This window comes from Oncorhynchus clarkii, chromosome 3 (genome assembly GCF_045791955.1).
Source record: "Oncorhynchus clarkii lewisi isolate Uvic-CL-2024 chromosome 3, UVic_Ocla_1.0, whole genome shotgun sequence".
In the NCBI taxonomy this organism is placed as follows: Eukaryota; Metazoa; Chordata; class Actinopteri; order Salmoniformes; family Salmonidae; genus Oncorhynchus; species Oncorhynchus clarkii.
The window spans coordinates 13,516,896-13,539,590 of NC_092149.1; the positions used below are offsets into that span (position 1 = coordinate 13,516,896).

At 45.0% G+C, this 22,695-nt stretch overlaps 1 protein-coding gene across 1 annotated transcript in view; it reads left to right on the forward strand.

Annotated features, from left to right (window-relative positions):
* Positions 1–22,695, forward strand: part of LOC139405732 (small conductance calcium-activated potassium channel protein 2-like) — a 129,321-nt gene that overhangs the window by 104,103 nt on the left and 2,523 nt on the right. Inside the window, exons 8-9 of the mRNA XM_071148157.1 lie at positions 19,157–19,284; positions 19,816–19,885. Coding sequence (XP_071004258.1) covers positions 19,157–19,284; positions 19,816–19,885 — 198 coding nt within the window. The remainder of the gene's footprint in view (positions 1–19,156; positions 19,285–19,815; positions 19,886–22,695) is intronic.

The window sequence follows — 22,695 nt, forward strand, 5'->3', positions numbered from 1 at the left end:
TCTCCTCTCTGGGAAGGGGAAGCTCGGACCAGACCACAGCGAAGGGAAAGAAGGACTCAGCTCCTCTCTGGGAAGGGGAAGCTCGGACCAGACCACAGCGAAGGGAAAGAAGGACTCAGCTCCTCTCTGGGAAGGGGAAGCTCGGAAGACCACAGCGAAGGGAAAGAAGGACTCAGCTCCTCTCTGGGACCAGACCACACAGCGAAGGGAAAGAAGGACTCAGCTCTCAGCTCCTCTCTGGGAAGGGGAAGCTCGGACCATACCACAGCGAAGGGAAAGAAGGACTCAGCTCCTCTCTGGGAAGGGGAAGCTCGGAACAGACCACAGCGAAGGGAAAGAATGACTCAGCTCCTCTCTGGGAAGGGGAAGCTCAGACCAGACCACAGCGAAGGGAAAGAGGACTCAGCTCCTCTCTGGGAAGGGGAAGCTCGGACCAGACCACAGCCGAAAACAGAGGAGCCACTTGGTCTCTTTAGGAAGTTTCACACACTCCGATGGGTTTGGCTTTTCTCACACAGGGGCATGCTCACTGGTACAGGCGAATGCACAAACATAAGCCTGCACATGCTCTGAGGCATGCACCCTGCCTGCAGTCTGGCACACACACAGTTACAAAGAACTGGGATTTTAGGGTCGAAAACATACTCTAGAATATTTGTAAAATGGCTGCAAAATGATCTCAGGGCTATAGTTGAGCGTAGTTTTCTTGGAGCGGTTTTATATTGGACATTTTCCAGAACATTCATTGTATTAAAGGTTACTGCTGTGGATACACCGCCTGGGAACTTCAAGGACATTTTCTCTCTTATTCGTCATTGACCTTTACGGCTTTGATAAATATTTGGCCACTGTTTTTAATGTTAGGATGTAACCTTCTGAAAACCTTCAGGGAACTCTTTCTATTGGTCAGAAAACATCCTCTGTTTCCCATAGTAACTCGGTCGATTAATAGCATTCACGGGTAAACCACGTGTCAAACTCATTCCACGGAGGGCCGAGTGTCTCTCCCTTGTATTGATTGGTGAATTAAGATCACTGATTAGTAAGGAACTCCCGGCACCTGGTTGTCTTGGTCTTAATTCAATGAAAAAAACTAAAACCTGCAGACTCTAGGCCCTCTAGGCCCTCCACTCAGACTCTAGGCCCTCCATGGAATGAGTTTGACACCCCTGAGTTATACCCTAAGCCAATGAATTTGAGGTGGAAGCCCAATGTATTTTATTCACTGACCTGTTGGCTATCTATTGGTTTAGTGTTTAGTGTTTGATCTCAACAAAACCCAAACGCACACACACACACCTCCCACAGGCCTGTAACTTGAGAAGGAGAGGTTTCTCCTGCATCCTAGGTGACATTAATTAGAAGTTCCAAGTGAAGATGACAAGGTCTTGTACATCTCTTTCTCTCGCTCCTCTCTCTCTTTCTCTCTCTCTCTTTCTCTCTCTCTCTCGCTATCTCTCGCTCCTCTCTCTCTTTCTATCTCCCGTGCCCTCTCTCTTTCTCTCGCTCCTCTCTCTCTTTCTCTCTCTCTCTCTCTCTCTCTATCTCTCGCTCCTCTCTCTCTTTCTATCTCCCGCGCCCTCTCTCTTTCTCTCGCTCCTCTCTCTCTTTCTATCTCCCGCGCCCTCTCTCTTTCTCTCGCTCCTCTCTCTCTTTCTATCTCCCGCTCCTCTCTCTCTTTCTATCTCCCGCGCCCTCTCTCTTTCTATCTCCCGCGCCCTCTCTCTTTCTCTCGCTCCTCTCTCTCTCTCTATCTCTCGCGCCTCTCTCTCTTTCTATCTCCCGCGCCCTCTCTCTTTCTCTCGATCCTCTCTCTCTTTCTATCTCCCGCGCCCTCTCTCTTTCTATCTCCCGCGCCCTCTCTCTTTCTATCTCCCGCTCCTCTCTCTCTTTCTCTCGCTCCTCTCTCTCTTTCTATCTCCCGCTCCTCTCTCTCTTTCTATCTCCCGCGCCCTCTCTCTTTCTATCTCCCGCGCCCTCTCTCTTTCTATTTCCAGCGCCCTCTCTCTTTCTCTCGCTCCTCTCTCTCTTTCTATCTCCCGCTACTCTCTCTTTCTATTTCCCGCGCCCTCTCTCTTTCTCTCGCTCCTCTCTCTCTTTCTATCTCCCGCTCCTCTCTCTTTCTATCTCTCGCTCCTCTCTCTCTTTCTATCTCCCGCTCCTCTCTCTCTTTCTCTCTCTCTTTCTCTCTCTCTCTCTCTCTCTCTCTCGCTATCTCTCGCTCCTCTCTCTCTTTCTTTCTCCCGTGCCCTCTCTATTTCTCTCGCTCCTCTCTCTATTTCTCTCTCTCTCTCTGTCTCTCTATCTCTCGCTCCTCTCTCTCTTTCTCTCCCGCGCCCTCTCTCTTTCTCTCGCTCCTCTCTCTCTTTCTATCTCCCGCGCCCTCTCTCTTTCTATCTCCCGCGCCCTCTCTCTTTCTATCTCCCGCTCCCTCTCTCTTTCTCTCGCTCCTCTCTCTCTTTCTATCTCCCGCTCCTCTCTCTCTTTCTATCTCCAGCGCCCTCTCTCTCTCTTTCTATCTCCAGCGCCCTCTCTCTCTCTTTCTCTCTCTCTCTCTCTCTCTCTCTCTATCTCTCGCTCCTCTCTCTCTTTCTATCTCTCGCGCCCTCTCTCTTTCTCTCGCTCCTCTCTCTCTTTCTATCTCCCGCGCCCTCTCTCTTTCTATCTCCCGCGCCCTCTCTCTTTGTCTCGCTACTCTCTCTCTTTCTATCTCCCGCGCCCTCTCTCTTTCTCTCGCTCCTCTCTCTCTTTCTATCTCCCGCTCCTCTCTCTCTTTCTATCTCCCGCGCCCTCTCTCTTTCTATCTCCCGCGCCCTCTCTCTTTCTCTCGCTCCTCTCTCTCTTTCTATCTCCCGCTCCTCTCTCTCTTTCTATCTCCCGCGCCCTCTCTCTTTCTCTCGCTCCTCTCTCTCTTTCTCTCTCTCTCTCTCTCTCTTTCTATCTCCCGCTCCTCTCTCTCTTTCTATCTCCTGCGCCCTCTCTCTTTCTCTCGCTCCTCTCTCGCTTTCTCTCTCTCGCTCCTCTCTCTCTTTCTATCTCCCGCTCCTCTCTCTCTTTCTATCTCCCGCGCCCTCTCTCTTTCTCTCGCTCCTCTCTCTCTTTCTCTCTCTCTATCTCCCACTCCTCTCTCTCTCTTTCTATCTCCCGCTCCTCTCTCTCTTTCTATCTCCCGCGCCCTCTCTCTCTCTTTCTCTCTCTCTCTGTCTCTCTCTCTCTCTCTCTCTCTCTTTCTATCTCCCGCTCCTCTCTCTCTTTCTCTTTCACTCTCCATTTACCTCCCTCTTTCCTCTTTCCTCTCTCTCTCTCTCTCTCTCTCTCTCTCTCTCTTGTCCTCACTCTTGTCCTTAACTCTCTCTCTTTTCTTATTCAGCCTTAACTCTCTCTCTCTTTTCTTATTCAGCCTTAACTCTCTCTCTCTCCTTTCTTATTCAGCCTTAACTCTCTCTCTCTCTCCTTTCTTATTCAGCCCTGAACTCTCTCTCTCTCTCCTTTCTTATTCAGCCCTGAACTCTCTCTCTTTCCTTTCTTATTCAGCCCTGAACTCTCTCTCTCTCTCCTTTCTTATTCAGCCCTGAACTCTCTCTCTCTCCTTTCTTATTCAGCCCTGAACTCTCTCTCTCTCTCCTTTCTTCCAGCCTTGACTCTCTCTCTCTCCTTTCTTATTCAGCCTTGACTCTCTCTCTCTCCTTTCTTATTCAGCCCTTAACTCTCTCTCTCTCTCCTTTCTTATTCAGCCCTTAACTCTCTCTCTCCTTTCTTATTCAGCCCTGAACTCTCTCTCTCTTTCCTTTCTTATTCAGCCCTGAACTCTCTCTCTCTTTCCTTTATTATTCAGCCTTGACTCTCTCTCTCTCCTTTCTTATTCAGCCTTGACTCTCTCTCTCTCCTTTCTTATTCAGCCCTTAACTCTCTCTCTCTCTCCTTTCTTATTCAGCCCTTAACTCTCTCTCTCTCTCCTTTCTTATTCAGCCCTGAACTCTCTCTCTCTCTTTCCTTTCTTATTCAGCCCTTAACTCTCTCTCTCTTTCCTTTATTATTCAGCCTTGACTCTCTCTCTCTTTCCTTTCTTATTCAGCCCTTAACTCTCTCTCTCTCTCCTTTCTTATTCAGCCCTCAACTCTCTCTCTCTCTCCTTTCTTATTCAGCCTTGACGCCCACACAGAGGGTTCCCTTCATCACACTCACTCCTCTTCTCTCTCTCTCTTTCTCATTCCCTTTTTCATGGCGCTCTTACTCTATCCTACATATCTCTCCAGTGATTGGGTTAATTCTAATTGAAGTCAGTCAATTCAGGAAGTAAACTGAAATTTAAAAAATTCAAATCACTTCCTGAATTGAGAGACTTTAATTCAAATTGACCCCAACCCTGCTGATGTCATTGCTAAATGATCTCCCTCTCTCCCTGTGTGTGTGTGTGTGTGTGTGTGTGTGTGTGTGTGTGTGTGTGTGTGTGTGTGTGTGTGTGTGTGTGTGTGTGTGTGTGTGTGTGTGTGAGAGAGAGAGAGAGAGAGAGACATGTGTCTCCTTCCTTTGTCACCTTTGACATGAGCTAAAGGTCACAGGTAAACACATGTTAGCCAGTGACACGCAGCGTTGAAGGGGAGGTAGGTGGGAGGTCGTTGCCAGGGTAATTGGAAGTTTGTTGATGTTACCAAGAAAACATCATTCTAATGCCTTGTCGTCATTGCTAATTATACACATTACACACATTAGATATCAATTACACTGTAAGCAGAAACTACATTTTACCATGGGGACACAGAGTAATCATATAAAGCTGTAGAAACCATGTTCTTGGAGTTGGTAATTGCCATTGACAAATGACAAATGTTCTTCTGTGCTTCTGGGTGTTTATTTACAAAGTGTTCCAGAACAAAAACAACAGTATTGCCTTCAAACATATACCATATGGGACAGCTAAACACAATGCTGCCCCATTCACAGCTCAATCCAAAATGCCTCTCCATGAACTGAAAGAGAGGCTCCTTTTGTAAGGGACAGAACAGAACAATTAACACTAATTCATTAAGCAATTACCTATTCAAACCTACATTTTACATTTAACTAAACATACTAAAGTATATACATTGCAACACGTTTATGAAACAATATCCCAATATAACATTTACAAAATTACATCACTACTGACATAGTGTCTTTCAATATGTCCATTTACATTAACGAGCCATTCGGGACAGGCACTACAAAGTCAGCCTAATTCCCTTTGCTCGGGTCCTTATCCAGCATACCCGAAAGCTACAGAGATGGAGAGAGAGAGGAACAGAACAAACAAACAACGAGCTAATCCAGAACAACGATAAGTAAAATACATATTGCTTATATTAAATATGAACACTTGTCTATTTCTTTATACCATAACCGGTTACTGACGTAAGTGTGAAATGTATTTACTAAGATAGTGAAGTTAATTTGTGTGTCGGCCCACATTGTTAACTTATCTGATAACGGAGCAGGGAGGAGTGAAGAATGTGTGTGTTAAAGAACCAAATGCTGCCCGCGGCCAGTGACGGACGTCTACGTCACAACCATTATTAATGATAATAATTGATAATTTCCAGTTAAAAAATAAACAAAAAATCATTGATAATAATATCACCTAGATTCCAGCTCATCCCTCTGGTCCTCCTCTCTGGTCCTTGACCTGCCAGGACAGTACATGTTATCCTGTAATCCCACATTAAGCGTTACCACACAGTTAATCCGATTAGTGACCAGATGTTGGACTGTTTTGCTGGAGTTATTGGGTTTTGGGCTCTAGACTGTGAAACTGTTTATATTGAGAGGATGCCCTCCCCCCGCCCTGAGGTACATTCCAATGCTCACAGTGGAGGAGTGAGTGGACATAGTGATGTCATGTCCTTAGCCCTCGCTGTCTCCCCCTCAAATGGAGTGGTCACCCACAATTCCCAGCAACCTGCCCACCCCCATGGTTCACTCCCCTTCAACCACCTGTTGATATGATAATAACATGAATATATAGTATATAATAATATGATAATAACATGAATATGTAGTATATAATATGATAATAACATGAATATGTAGTATATAATAACATGATAATAACATGGATATGTAGTATAATTATAATATGATAATAACATGGATATGTAGTATATAATAATATGATAATAACATGAATATGTAGTATATAATATGATATTAACATGGATATGTAGTATATAATATGATAATAACATGGATATGTAGTATATAATAATATGATAATAACATGGATATGTAGTATATAATAATATGATAATAACATGGATATGTAGTATATAATATGATATTAACATGAATATGTAGTATATAATATGATAATAACATGAATATATAGTATATAATAATATGATAATAACATGAATATGTAGTATATAATATGATAATAACATGGATATGTAGTATATAATATGATAATAACATGGATATGTAGTATATAATAATATGATAATAACATGGATATGTAGTATATCATAATATGATAATAACATGAATATGTAGTATATAATATGATATTAACATGGATATGTAGTATATAATATGATATTAACATGGATATGTAGTATATAATATGATAATAACATGGATATGTAGTATATAATAATATGATAATAACATGGATATGTAGTATATAATAATATGATAATAACATGGATATGTAGTATATAATATGATAATAACATGGATATGTAGTATATAATATGATAATAACATGGATATGTAATATATAATAATATGATAATAACATGGTTAGTTAGTATATATGTGGCCCATGCGGGAATCAAACCTCTAACTCTGGGGTTGCTAGCACCATGCACTAACAGGTGGAGCCGTCAGAACCACCACCATTGTTCTCCATATTGCGTTACAATTTGGTCACAGTGAGTTTGCTGTGTTATGTAAGGAAGGATCCAGAATAGAAACAAAGCTGACTCCAGGTACGAGGTCAGGCCATGATAACCATATGGCACCAACATGGCTGGCCAGTGCCCAGGTAGGGGGAAGCCATACGGCACCAACATGGCTTCCCTGTGCCAAGGTACAGATGTAGGATCTTAATTTGAACCAGTTTGCTACAGCAGGAAAATAATTCTGCAGCAACAGGAAATGTGAATTATTATATGGATGGACATTTGTGTAGGGGTTGATACATTTTTCATAAGCCAAAATCAAGTCTGACATTTCAAATACACTACAAGTTCTCCTGCAGCAGGGTGATCAAATTAAGATCCTACATCTGTAGGGGGAAGCCATTGTCTGTGCCCAAAAATGTTTGTACCGTGTATGGTGCTACTACCATGTTGTGTTGCTACCATGTTGTGTTGTCATGTGTTGCTGCCTTGCTATGTTGTTGTCTTAGGTCTCTCTTTATGTAGTGTTGTGTTGCTACCATGTTGTGTTGTCATGTGTTGCTGCCTTGCTATGTTGTTGTCTTAGGTCTTTCTTTATGTAGTGTTGTGGTGTCTCTCTTGTGGTGATTTGTGTTTTGTCCTATATTTATATTGTAATGATAGTATTTTTTAAATCCCAGGCCCCCGTCCCCGCATGAGGCCTTTTGGTAGGTGGTCATTGTATTGTAAATGAGAATTTGTTCTTAATTGACTTGACTAGTTAAATAAAGTTTAAATAAAAAAAATAAGATGGAAGGAGATGGCCATATGGCCCTAATAGGGATACCAGATTGAGTAGGGAGAAAACCTAACAATGGGATTTCCTGAGGTCAAACGTTATCTTCCTTTCCTAAACTATCTCTGATCTGAATTAATATTGTGTTAATTAATATGTGTTCAGTATCAACACTGAAAACAGCAGGACACGTGAAAGGATGACAGTTATTTAAGATGTCTAACCTCTTGCAATCTCTATTCCCCGCTGTCTGTTGTACTGATCCTGTTATAAGCTTTAGGAAAAGTCTATCTGCAGACCTCCTCACAAATAAATAGGAAGGTGGAGCTAGTCTTGGTCCTGAAAGTACCGCAGCAAAACGGAGCAGACATAGACTGCCATCTTTTATCACTATCATCTTAACCATGAGATGAATCAGCTGACAGATGACATTTGACCTGCCAATCTACTAAGGGTTCTGTGGATACTAGATGTTTATTTAACCTGCTCTCCAATAACCTGTCCTGTCTGTCAGTATTCTAGAGGAACTTCAGTTCACTAAAACATGACCTGTAGGATTTAACCATTGGATGCCACTTCAAACAACTGTTATGTTACAACCAATAAGAACCCATAACCCAAGATGTTGACACACACAAATAGGTTATGACAAGGTGGGTAACAGCACCCATATGTGACTAACAAGGATGATAGTGTTGTAACTATGTGACTAACAAGGATGATAGTGTTGTAACTATGTGACTAACAAGGATGATAGTGTTGTAACTATGTGACAACTAGGATGATAGTGTTGTAACTATGTGACTAACAAGGATGATAGTGTTGTAACTATGTGACTAACAAGGATGATAGCGTTGTAACTATGTGACTAACAAGGATGATAGCGTTGTAACTATGTGACTAACAAGGATGATAGTGTTGTAACTATGTGACTAACAAGGATGATCGTGTTGTAACTATGTGACTAACAAGGATGATAGCGTTGTAACTATGTGACTAACAAGGATGATAGCGTTGTAACTATGTGACTAACAAGGATGATAGTGTTGTAACTATGTGACTAACAAGGATGATCGTGTTGTAACTATGTGACTAACAAGGATGATCGTGTTGTAACTATGTGACTAACAAGGATGATCGTGTTGTAACTATGTGACTAACAAGGATGATCGCGTTGTAACTATGTGACTAACAAGGATGATAGCGTTGTAACTATGTGACTAACAAGGATGATAGTGTTGTAACTATGTGACTAACAAGGATGATCGTGTTGTAACTATGTGACTAACAAGGATGATCGTGTTGTAACTATGTGACTAACAAGGATGATAGCGTTGTAGCTATGTGACTAACAAGGATGATAGTGTTGTAACTATGTGACTAACAAGGATGATAGAGTTGTAACTATGTGACTAACAAGGATGATCGTGTTGTAACTATGTGACTAACAAGGATGATAGTGTTGTAACTATGTGACTAACAAGGATGATAGGGTTGTAACTATGTGACTAACAAGGATGATAGTGTTGTAACTATGTGACTAACAAGGATGATAGTGTTGTAACTATGTGACTAACAAGGATGATCGTGTTGTAACTATGTGACTAACAAGGATGATAGTGTTGTAACTATGTGACTAACAAGGATGATAGTGTTGTAACTATGTGACTAACAAGGATGATAGTGTTGTAACTATGTGACTAACAAGGATGATAGTGTTGTAACTATGTGACAACTAGGATGATAGTGTTGTAACTATGTGACTAACAAGGATGATAGCGTTGTAACTATGTGACTAACAAGGATGATAGCGTTGTAACTATGTGACTAACATGGACGATAGTGTTGTAACTATGTGACTAACAAGGATGATAGTCGTGTAACTATGTGACTAACAAGGATGATAGTGTTGTAACTATGTGACTAACAAGGACGATAGTGTTGTAATTATGTGTAACAAGGATGATAGCGTTGTAACTATGTGACTAACAAGGATGATAGCGTTGTAACTATGTGACTAACAAGGATGATAGCGTTGTAACTATGTGACTAACATGGATGATAGTGTTGTAATTATGTGGCGGTAAAGTTGCTAGGGATAGCACCTTGGAGTTGTTGTGACGTCATTATGACACACAATTTCAGAGTGTGCCAGCCAGCAAACGCAATGACATTTCCTACCTGCATGTTATCTGTCTACCTTCTGATTAAAACACACTCTCCTAGGTTGAATGAACTCTCCCACCAGCCCTAAGAACTGCTGTGTGTGTGTGTGTGTGTGTGTGTGTGTGTGTGTGTGTGTGTGTGTGTGTGTGTGTGTGTGTGTGTGTGTGTGTGTGTGTGTGTGTGTGTGTGTGCAGTCCTTGACTGCGGTGGACTCATGCTGATTAGCAGTGCTGCCAGGTCCTTTGTGCTCTTCAGACGGGGGGATAATTGTTTTGTTCACTGCACAGCATCTCTTTGAAGTCCTCATTCAATTTATGTCTTCAGAGATGTTCCCTCATTCAAAGGAAGGGGTTGAGGGGATTTTTCAGGCCCCTGTGTTGTAATTGCATAGCAACCTACTAAACCATACAGAATATACATAATGTACATATATAACAAGGCTAGCTAGGCATCCCTGGTGCTGGAGTTCCAGAAGCAGTACACCTGACTGTACTTAGCATCTAACACACTGAGCTAATTGATCCATTTCACTGATTGATACATGCTCCCTCACTGCCACCCTCCAGGGTGTCCTACTGATGATTTAACAGTGTTCTTCAACCCTGGTATTGGAGAACCACAGTGTGTGTGTGCAGGCTTTTGTTCTACCACAGCACTAACACACCTGGTTCAATTAATCAAGCTTGATTTGTTGAATGGTGTGTGTTAGAATGTGATTTGATATGGCAGAGGCGGTGACTGTGACTCCTCCCAGATCTCTCCTCTGACTCTCTCTAAGGACAGGTCTGTGTGGATGAATAGTATTGGGCTGAGGAGGCTGACTCTACGTAAGGACAGGTATGTGTGGATGAATAGTATTGGGCTGTGAAGGCTGACTCTACGTAAGGACAGGTCTGTGTGGATGAATAGTATTGGGCTGTGGAGGCTGACTCTACGTAAGGACAGGTCTGTGTGGATTAATAGTATTGGGCTGTGGAGGCTGACTATCTCTAAGGACAGGTCTGTGTGGATGAAAAGTATTGGGCTGTGGAGGCTGACTATCCCTAAGGACAGGTCTGTGTGGATGAATAGTATTGGGCTGAGGAGGCTGACTCTCCCTAAGGACAGGTCTGTGTGGATGAATAGTATTGGGCTGTGGAGGCTGACTATCTCTAAGGACAGGTCTGTGTGGATGAATAGTATTGGGCTGTGGAGGCTGACTATCCCTAAGGACAGGTCTGTGTGGATGAATAGTATTGGGCTGAGGAGGCTGACTCTCCCTAAGGACAGGTCTGTGTGGATGAATAGTATTGGGCTGTGGAGGCTGACTATCTCTAAGGACAGGTCTGTGTGGATGAATAGTATTGGGCTGTGGAGGCTGACTATCTCTAAGGACAGGTCTGTGTGTGTGGATGAATAGTATTGGGCTGTGGAGGCTGACTATCCCTAAGGACAGGTCTCTGTGTGGATTAATAGTATTGGGCTGAGGAGGTTGACTCTCACTAAGGACAGGTCTCTGTGTGGATGAATAGTATTGGGCTGTGGAGGCTGACTATCCCTAAGGACAGGTCTCTGTGTGGATGAATAGTATTGTGCTGTGGAGGTTGACTCTCACTAAGGACAGGTCTCTGTGTGGATGAATAGTATTGGGCTGTGGAGGCTGACTCTACGTAAGGACAGGTCTGTGTGGATGAATAGTATTGGGCTGTGGAGGCTGACTATCCCTAAGGACAGGTCTGTGTGGATGAATAGTATTGGGCTGTGGAGGCTGACTATCCCTAAGGACAGGTCTGTGTGGATGAATAGTATTGGGCTGAGGAGGCTGACTCTACGTAAGGACAGGTCTGTGTGGATGAATAGTATTGGGCTGCGGAGGCTGACTCTCCCTAAGGACAGGTCTGTGTGTGTGGATGAATAGTATTGGGCTGTGGAGGCTGACTATCCCTAAGGACAGGTCTCTGTGGATGAATAGTATTGGGCTGTGGAGGCTGACTCTACGTAAGGACAGGTCTGTGTGGATGAATAGTATTGGGCTGTGGAGGCTGACTATCCCTAAGGACAGGTCTGTGTGGATGAATAGTATTGGGCTGTGGAGGCTGACTATCCCTAAGGACAGGTCTGTGTGGATGAATAGTATTGGGCTGAGGAGGCTGACTCTACGTAAGGACAGGTCTGTGTGGATGAATAGTATTGGGCTGTGGAGGCTGACTCTCCCTAAGGACAGGTCTGTGTGTGTGGATGAATAGTATTGGGCTGTGGAGGCTGACTATCCCTAAGGACAGGTCTCTGTGGATGAATAGTATTGGGCTGTGGAGGCTGACTCTCCCTAAGGACAGGTCTGTGTGGATGAATAGTATTGTGCTGTGGAGGTTGACTCTCACTAAGGACAGGTCTGTGTGTGTGGATGAATAGTATTGGGCTGTGGAGGCTGACTATCTCTAAGGACAGGTCTGTGTGGATGAATAGTATTGTGCTGTGGAGGCTGACTGTCCCTAAGGACAGGTCTGTGTGGATGAATAGTATTGTGCTGTGGAGGCTGACTGTCCCTAAGGACAGGTCTGTGTGGATGAATAGTATTGTGCTGTGGAGGCTGACTCTCCCTAAGGACAGGTCTCTGTGTGGATGAATAGTATTGTGCTGTGGAGGCTGACTCTCCCTAAGGACAGGTCTGTGTGGATGAATAGTATTGGGCTGAGGAGGCTGACTCTACGTAAGGACAGGTCTGTGTGGATGAATAGTATTGTGCTGTGGAGGCTGACTCTCCCTAAGGACAGGTCTCTGTGTGGATGAATAGTATTGGGCTGAGGAGGCTGACTCTACGTAAGGACAGGTCTGTGTGGATGAATAGTATTGTGCTGTGGAGGCTGACTCTCCCTAAGGACAGGTCTCTGTGTGGATGAATAGTATTGGGCTGTGAAGGCTGACTCTCCCTAAGGACAGGTCTGTGTGGATGAATAGTATTGGGCTGTGGAGGCTGACTCTCCCTAAGGACAGGTCTCTGTGTGGATGAATAGTATTGTGCTGTGGAGGCTGACTCTCCCTAAGGACAGGTCTGTGTGGATGAATAGTATTGGGCTGTGGAGGCTGACTCTCCCTAAGGACAGGTGCTCTCGATTGTGCATCTGTAAAAGTTTGTGGTGTTTTTGGTGACAAGACAAGTTTCTTCAGCCTCCTGAGGTTGAAGAGGCACTGTTGCGCCTTCTTCACCACACTGTCTGTGTGGGTGGTCCATTTCTGTTTGTTCGTGATGTGTACGCCAAGGAACTTAAAACTTTCCACCTTCTCCACTAGTGTCCCGTCGATGTGGATAAGGGTGTGCTCCCTCTGCTGTTTCCTGAAGTCCACGATCATTTTGAGTGTGAAGTTATTTTCCTAGTAAAACTAAGTTTGCTGAGTAGAGTGTTGGGGGCTATTTTGTAAATGACATCGCCAAAGTCAGTTTTACGAGGGTATGTTTGGCAGCGTGAGTGAAGGAGGCTTTGTTGCGAAATAGGAATCCAATTCTAGATTTATTGGAGATGTTTGATGTGAATCTGGAAGGAGAGTTTACAGTCTAACCAGACACCTAGGTATTTGTAGTTGTCCACATATTCTAGGTCAGTACCGTCCAGAGTAGTGATGCTAGTCGGGCGGGAGGGTGCAGGCAGCAATCGGTTGAAGAGCATGCACTTAGTTTTACTAGCATTTAAAAGCAGTTGGAGGCCACGGAAGGAGTGTTGTATGGTGTTGAAACTTGTTTGGAGGTTTGGAGGTTTGTTAGCACAGTGTTCAAAGAAGGGCCAGATGTATACAGAATGGTGTTGTCTGCATAGAGGTGGATCAGAGAATCACCAGCAGCAAGAGCGACATCATTGATATATACAGAGAAAAGAGTCAGCCCAAGAATTGAACCCTGTGGCACCCCCATAGAGACTGCCAGAGGTCCAGACAACAGGCCCTCCGATTTCACACACTCAGCTCTATCTGAGAAGTAGTTGGTGAACCAGGCAAGGCAGTCATTTGAGAAGCCAAGACTATTAAGTTTGCTGATAAGAATGCATTGATTGACAGAGTCAAAAGCCTTGTCCAGGTTGATGAAGACGGCTGCACAGTAATGTCTCTTATCGATGGCGGTTATGATATCGTTTAGAACTTTGAGCATGGCTGAGGTGCACCCAGATTGTCCAGCCCAGCTGATTTGTAGGGATCCATATTTTGCAGTTCTTTCAGAACATCAGCTGTCAGGATTTGGGTGAAGGAGAAGCAAGGGGGGGGAGTTGGGCAAGTTGCTGCAGGGGGTGCTGAGATGTTGGCCAGTGTTGGGGTAGCCAGGTGGAAAGAATGGCCAGCCGTGGAAAAATGCTTACTGAAATTATCGATTATTGTAAATTTAACGGTGGTGAGAGTGTTTCCTATTCTCAGTGCAGTGGGCAGCTGGGAGGAGGTGCTCTTATTCTCCATGGACTTTACAGTGTCCCAAATATTTTGGGAATTAGTGCTACAAGAAGCAAATTTCTGTTTGAAAAATCTAGCCTTAGGAAAGTTAACTGACTGAGTATATTGGTTCCTGACTTCCCTGAAAAGTTGCATATCGCGGGGGCTATTCGATGCTAATGCAGAACGCCACAGGATGTTTTTGTGCTGGTCAAGGGCAGTCAAATCTGGGGTGAACCAAGGGCTATATCTGTTCTTAGTTCTACATTTTTTTAATGGGCATGCTTATTTAAGATGGAGAGGAAAGCACTTTTGAGGTCAATATCCTTCCAGGATACCCGGGCCAGGTCGATTAGAAAGGCCTGCTCGCTGAAGTGTTATAGGGAGCGTTTGACAGTGATGAGGGGTGGTCGTTTGACCGCGGACCCAGTATGCATGCAGGCAATGAGGCAGTGATCGCTGAGAATCCTGGTTGAAGACAGCAGAGGTCTATTTAGAGGGCATTTTAGTCAGGATGATATCTATGGTTACAGATTTAGGGTTGTACCTGGTAGGTTCCTTGATGATTTGTGTGAGATTGAGGGCATCTAGCTTAGATTGTAGGACGGCCGGGGTGTTAAGCATGTCCCAGTTTAGGTCACCTAACAGTATGAACTCTGAAGATAGATGGGGGGCGATCAATTCACATATGGTGTCCAGGACACAACTGGGGGCCGAGGGGGTTCTATTACCTGCGGCAACGGTGAGAGACTGGTTTCTGGAAAGGTGGATTTTTTAAAGTTGAATCTCGAATTGTTTGGGCACAGACCTGGATAGTATGACAGAACTATGCATGCTATCTCTCCAGTAGATTGCAAATCTGCCCCTTTGGCAGTTCTATCTAGTCAGAAAATGTTATAGCTAGGGATGGAAATTTCAGGGTTTTTGGTGGTCTTCCTAAGCCAGGATTCAGACACGGCTAGGACATCCGGGGTGGCGGAGTGTGCTAAAGTAGTGAATAAAACAAACTTAGGGAGGAAGCTTCTAATGTTAACATGCATGAAACCAATGCTGTTGCGGTTACAGAAGTCAACAAATGAGAGCACCTGGGGATCGGGAGTGATGCTGGTGGCTGCAGGGCCTGGATTAACCTCTACATCACCAGAGGAACAGAGGAGGAGTAGGATAAGAGTACGGCTAAAGGCTAAATGAACTGGTCGTCTAGTGCGTTCGGAACAGAGAGTAAAAGGAGCAGGTTTCTGGGTGCAGAAGAATAGATTCAAGGCATGATAAACAGACAAGGGTATGGTAGGATGTGAGAGTACAGTGGAGGTAAGCCTAGGCATTGAGTGATGATGAGAGAGGTTTTGTCTCTAGGGGCACCATTTAAGCCAGGTGTGGTCACCGCATGTGTGGGGGGTGGAACAAAAGGGCTAGCTTAGGCATATTGAGCAGGGCTGGAGGCTCTACAGTGAAATAAGACAAGCATGACGAACCAAAATGGCAATACACAGGGCATATTGACATTAGGAAGAGGCATGTGTAGCCGAGTGATCATAAGGTCCAGTGAGTAGCTAGGTGAGCTGGATGCACAGCGATTCAGACAGCTAGCGGGCCGGGGATAGCAACAGGCTAGCAGATGGGCCTCGGGGAGGTCACAACGGGAGAGTCTGTTGAAACCCTCTCGGACGGTTATGTCAGCAGACCAGTCGTGATGGATCGGTGGGGCTCCTTGTCGGCAGCAAAGGGCCTATGCCAATAGGCAGAAGAGGTAATTGAAGCCCAGGGATTGCTTGATGGAACCTCTTCGGAGAGGTCTCTGTGTGGATGAATAGTATTGGGCTGTGGAAGCTGACTCTCCCTGAGGACAGGTCTGTGTGGATGAATAGTATTGGGCTGTGGAGGCCGACTCTCCCTAAGGACAGGTCTGTGTGGATGAATAGTATTGGGCTGAGGAGGCTGACTCTACGTAAGGACAGGTCTGTGTGGATGAATAGTATTGGGCTGAGGAGGCTGACTCTCCCTAAGGACAGGTCTGTGTGGATGAATAGTATTGGGCTGAGGAGGCTGACTCTCCCTAATGACAGGTCTGTGTGGGTGAATAGTATTGGGCTGAGGAGGCTGACTCTCCCTAATGACAGGTCTGTGTGGATGAATAGTATTAGGCTGTGGAGGCTGACTCTCCCTAAGGACAGGTCTGTGTTGATGAATAGTATTGGGCTGTGGAGGCTGACTCTACCTAAGGACAGGTCTGTGTGGATGAATAGTATTGGGCTGTGGAGGCTGACTCTCCCTAAGGACAGGTCTGTGTGGATGAATAGTATTGGGCTGAGGAGGCTGACTCTCCCTAAGGACAGGTCTGTGTGGATGAATAGTATTGGGCAGTGGAGGCTGACTCTACGTAAGGACAGGTCTGTGTGGATGAATAGTATTGGGCTGAGGAGGCTGACTCTACGTAAGGACAGGTCTGTGTGGATGAATAGTATTGGGCTGTGGAGGCTGACTACGTAAGGACAGGTCTGTGTGGATGAATAGTATTGGGCTGTGGAGGCTGACTCTACGTAAGGACAGGTCTGTGTGGATGAATAGTATTGGGCTGAGGAGGCTGACTCTCCCTAAGGACAGGTCTGTGTGGATGAATAGTATTGGGCTGTGGAGGCTGATTATCCCTAAGGACAGGTCTGTGTGGATGAATAGTATTGGGCTGTGGAGGCTGACTCTCCCTAAGGACAGGTCTGTGTGGATGAATAGTATTGGGCTGAGGAGGCTGATTATCCCTAAGGACAGGTCTGTGTGGATGAATAGTATTGGGCTGAGGAGGCTGACTCTACGTAAGGACAGGTCTGTGTGGATGAATAGTATTGGGCTGAGGAGGCTGACAGGTCTGTGTGGACTGAGGAGGCTGAAGGACAGGTCTGTGTGGATGAATAGTATTGGGCTGAGGAGGCTGACTCTACGTAAGGACAGGTGGAGGCTGACTCTACGTAAGGACAGGTCTCTGTGGATGAATAGTATTGGGCTGTGGAGGCTGGATCTCTGTGGATGAATAGTAATAGTATTGGGCTGAGGAGGCTGACTCTACGTAAGGACAGGTCTGTGTGTGTTGATGAATAGTATTGGGCTGTGGAGGCTGACTCTACGTAAGGACAGGTCTGTGTGGATGAATAGTATTGGGCTGAGGAGGCTGACTCTCCCTAAGGACAGGTCTGTGTGGATGAATAGTATTGGGCTGTGGAGGCTGACTCTCCCTAAGGACAGGTCTGTGTGGATGAATAGTATTGGGCTGTGGAGGCTGACTCTCCCTAAGGACAGGTCTGTGTGTGTGGATGAATAGTATTGGGCTGAGGAGGCTGACTCTACGTAAGGACAGGTCTGTGTGGATGAATAGTATTGGGCTGTGAAGGCTGACTCTACTTAAGGACAGGTCTGTGTGGATGAATAGTATTGGGCTGTGGAGGCTGACTCTACGTAAGGACTGGTCTGTGTGGATGAATAGTATTGGGCTGTGGAGGCTGACTCTCCCTAAGGACAGGTCTGTGTGGATGAATAGTATTGGGCTGAGGAGGCTGACTCTACGTAAGGACAGGTCTCTGTGGATGAATAGTATTGGGCTGGGGAGGCTGACTCTACGTAAGGACAGGTCTCTGTGGATGAATAGTATTGGGCTGTGGAGGCTGACTCTACGTAAGGACAGGTCTCTGTGGATGAATAGTATTGGGCTGTGGAGGCTGACTCTACTTAAGGACAGGTCTCTGTGGATGAATAGTATTGGGCTGAGGAGGCTGACTCTACGTAAGGACAGGTCTCTGTGGATGAATAGTATTGGGCTGAGGAGGCTGACTCTCCCTAAGGACAGGTATGTGTGGATGAATAGTATTGGGCTGAGGAGGCTGACTCTACGTAAGGACAGGTCTGTGTGGATGAATAGTATTGGGCTGTGGAGGCTGACTCTACGTAAGGACAGGTCTGTGTTGATGAATAGTATTGGGCTGTGGAGGCTGACTCTACGTAAGGACAGGTCTGTGTGGATGAATAGTATTGGGCTGTGGAGGCTGACTCTACGTAAGGACTGGTCTGTGTGGATGAATAGTATTGGGCTGTGGAGGCTGACTCTCCCTAAGGACAGGTCTGTGTGGATGAATAGTATTGGGCTGAGGAGGCTGACTCTACGTAAGGACAGGTCTCTGTGGATGAATAGTATTGGGCTGGGGAGGCTGACTCTACGTAAGGACAGGTCTCTGTGGATGAATAGTATTGGGCTGTGGAGGCTGACTCTACGTAAGGACAGGTCTCTGTGGATGAATAGTATTGGGCTGTGGAGGCTGACTCTACTTAAGGACAGGTCTCTGTGGATGAATAGTATTGGGCTGAGGAGGCTGACTCTACGTAAGGACAGGTCTCTGTGGATGAATAGTATTGGGCTGAGGAGGCTGACTCTCCCTAAGGACAGGTATGTGTGGATGAATAGTATTGGGCTGAGGAGGCTGACTCTACGTAAGGACAGGTCTCTGTGGATGAATAGTATTGGGCTGTGGAGGCTGACTCTACGTAAGGACAGGTCTGTGTTGATGAATAGTATTGGGCTGTGGAGACTGACTCTACGTAAGGACAGGTCTGTGTGGATGAATAGTATTGGGCTGAGGAGGCTGACTCTACGTAAGGACAGGTCTGTGTGGATGAATAGTATTGGGCTGATGATTCTGACTCTACGTAAATACAGGTCTGTGTGGATGAATAGTATTGGGCTGTGGAGGCTGACTCTACGTAAGGACAGTGTGTGACTGACTGTATGTGAGCAGATGTGTGTGGAGGGACAGAGAGAGTAGGGACTGTTGTACTCTCCAGGGGAAGAGAAAATAGACTGAGAACGAGAGAGAAGAAGATAGAGGGAGATGGGGAAGAGGCCGGGTAGATCTTCTGCCTGACTTGCTAAAGTGTAACTGTGTGTGTGTGTGTTCTCTCCGTGCAGATAAAAAATGCTGCGGCCAACGTTCTGAGGGAGACTTGGCTCATCTACAAACACACCAAACTACAGAAGAAGATTGACCACTCCAGAGTCCGCAAACACCAGAGGAAGTTCCTGCAGGCCATCCACCAGTGAGAGCACACACACACATCACATCTCTGACCCGCAGCCCTCAATACACTTACATGTATTAACAACCCAGACATATTGTCTAGCCTAGGTCTCTGTGGTTAGTTCCAGGACAGGAAACAAAAAACGCCCTTGACCATGCAGACAGTGGTTACCCTGTGTTAATTAGTTGTAGAGGTTGGCTAGCTAGTCTGACACCTGTCTAGTCTGACGTGAAAATAGATTAGACAATGATGGGTTTATACCTGCTCTGGAAGCCAAATGGAACTCATGTCCAGTGAATGGTGCTAACTGAAGCTGTTGGACCAGTTGGCTTCTACTGTATGTACTTCCTGGTCTGGTCTATGCTGTCTAATTCTAGAATCTGATGCTATACACCTGCTGCTAACCTAGCTGGGCTAATAACTGTTACCTGGCTGTGACCTAGCAGTTTTCTGGCTTAACTCTTTTGTGGATGCATCATCAATGTGTGTGTGTGTGTGTGTCACAGTGTGTAAGTGTGTGTCACAGTGTATGTGTGTGTTTCTTTGCAGACTGCGTAGTGTGAAGATGGAGCAGAGGAAACTGAGTGATCAGGCCAACACTCTGGTGGACCTCTCAAAGGTGACACACACACACATCACACACACGTAGAGCAATGTAAAATGCTGAAATCTGTAATCATACAGGATATTGTTTACCTCTGTCACTGACTGGTGTCTTTGTGTACATGGACACTTCCGGATACAGAAAGCACCTCCTCCAAACAGCTAGGCTGCCCATAACAGTTGAAATGGAGCAGTAGCTCGCTAGTTACTTTGCTTTAGTCTTACTGTACTCAGGCCTGCAATCTGAAGGCCATGTTTTATTTATTTTTTATTTTCACCTTTATTTAACCAGGTAGGCAAGTTGAGAACAAGTTCTCATTTACAACTGCAACCTGGCCAAGATAAAGCAAAGCAGTTCGACACATTCAACAACACAGAGTTACACATGGAGTAAAACAAACAGTCAATAATACAGTAGAAAAATAAGTCAATATTCAATGTGAGCAAATGAGGTGAGATAAGGGAGGTAAAGGCAAAAAAGGCCATGGTGGCGAAGTAAATATAATATAGCAAGTAAAACACTGGAATGGTAGATTTGCAGTGGAAGAATGCGCAAGGTAGAGATAGAAATAATGGGGTGCAAAGGAGCAAAATAAATAAATACAGTAGGGGGAGAGGTAGTTGTTTGGGCTAAATTATAAATGGGCTATGTACAGGTGCAGTAATCTGTGAGCTGCTCTGACAGCTGGTGCTTAAAGCTAGTGAGGGAGATAAGTGTTTCCAGTTTCAGAGATTTTTGTAGTTCGTTCCAGTCATTGGCAGAAAAGAACTGGAAGGAGAGGCGGCCAAAGGAATAATTGGTTTTCGGGGTGACCAGAGAGATATACCTGCTGGAGCGCGTGCTACAGGTGGGTGCTGCTATGGTGACCAGCGAGCTGAGATAAGGGGGGACTTTACCTAACAGGTTCTTGTAGATGACCTGGAGCCAGTGGGTTTGGCGACAAGTATGAAGCGAGGGCCAGCCAACGAGAGCGTACAGGTCTCAGTGGTGGGTAGTGTATGGGGCTTTGGTGACAAAACGGATGGCACAGTGATAGACTGCATCCAATTTATTGAGTAGGGTATTGGAGGCTATTTTGTAAATGACATCGCCGAAGTCGAGGGTCGGTAGGATGATCCGTTTTACAAGGGTATGTTTGGCAGAATGAGTGAAGGATGCTTTGTTTTGCGAAATAGGAAGCCAATTGTAGATTTAACTTTGGATTCGAGATGTTTGATGTGAGTCTGGAAGGAGAGTTTATAGTCTAACCAGACACCTAGGTATTCAGTCAGAACCGTCCAGAGTAGTGATGTTGGACAGGCGGACAGGTGCAGGCAGCGATCGGTTGAAGAGCATGCATTTACAGTGCCTTGCGAAAGTATTCGGCCCCCTTGAACTTTGCGACCTTTTGCCACATTTCAGGCTTCAAACATAAAGATATAAAACTGTATTTTTTTGTGAAGTTTCAACAACAAGTGGGACACAATCATGAAGTGGAACGACATTTATTGGATATTTCAAACTTTTTTAACAAATCAAAAACTGAAAAATTGGGCGTGCAAAATTATTCAGCCCCTTTACTTTCAGTGCAGCAAACTCTCTCCAGAAGTTCAGTGAGGATCTCTGAATGATCCAATGTTGACCTAAATGACTAATGATGATAAATACAATCCACCTGTGTGTAATCAAGTCTCCGTATAAATGCACCTGCACTTGATAGTCTCAGAGGTCCGTTAAAAGCGCAGAGAGCATCATGAAGAACAAGGAACACACCAGGCAGGTCCGAGATACTGTTGTGAAGAAGTTTAAAGCCGGATTTGGATACAAAAAGATTTCCCAAGCTTTAAACATCCCAAGGAGCACTGTGCAAGCGATAATATTGAAATGGAAGGAGTATCAGACCACTGCAAATCTACCAAGACCTGGCCGTCCCTCTAAACTTTCAGCTCATACAAGGAGAAGACTGATCAGAGATGCAGCCAAGAGGCCCATGATCACTCTGGATGAACTGCAGAGATCTACAGCTGAGGTGGGAGACTCTGTCCATAGGACAACAATCAGTCGTATATTGCACAAATCTGGCCTTTATGGAAGAGTGGCAAGAAGAAAGCCATTTCTTAAAGATATCCATAAAAAGTGTCGTTTAAAGTTTGCCACAAGCCACCTGGGAGACACACCAAACATGTGGAAGAAGGTGCTCTGGTCAGATGAAACCAAAATTGAACTTTTTGGCAACAATGCAAAACGTTATGTTTGGCGTAAAAGCAACACAGCTGAACACACCATCCCCACTGTCAAACATGGTGGTGGCAGCATCATGGTTTGGGCCTGCTTTTCTTCAGCAGGGACAGGGAAGATGGTTAAAATTGATGGGAAGATGGATGGAGCCAAATACAGGACCATTCTGGAAGAAAACCTGATGGAGTCTGCGAAAGACCTGAGACTGGGACGGAGATTTGTCTTCCAACAAGACAATGATCCAAAACATAAAGCAAAATCTACAATGGAATGGTTCAAAAATAAACATATCCAGGTGTTAGAATGGCCAAGTCAAAGTCCAGACCTGAATCCAATCGAGAATCTGTGGAAAGAACTGAAAATTGCTGTTCACAAATGCTCTCCATCCAGCCTCACTGAGCTCGAGCTGTTTTGCAAGGAGGAATGGGAAAAAATGTCAGTCTCTCGATGTGCAAAACTGATAGAGACATACCCCAAGCGACTTACAGCTGTAATCGCAGCAAAAGGTGGCGCTACAAAGTATTAACTTAAGGGGGCTGAATAATTTTGCACGCCCAATTTTTCAGTTTTTGATTTGTTAAAAAAGTTTGAAATATCCAATAAATGTC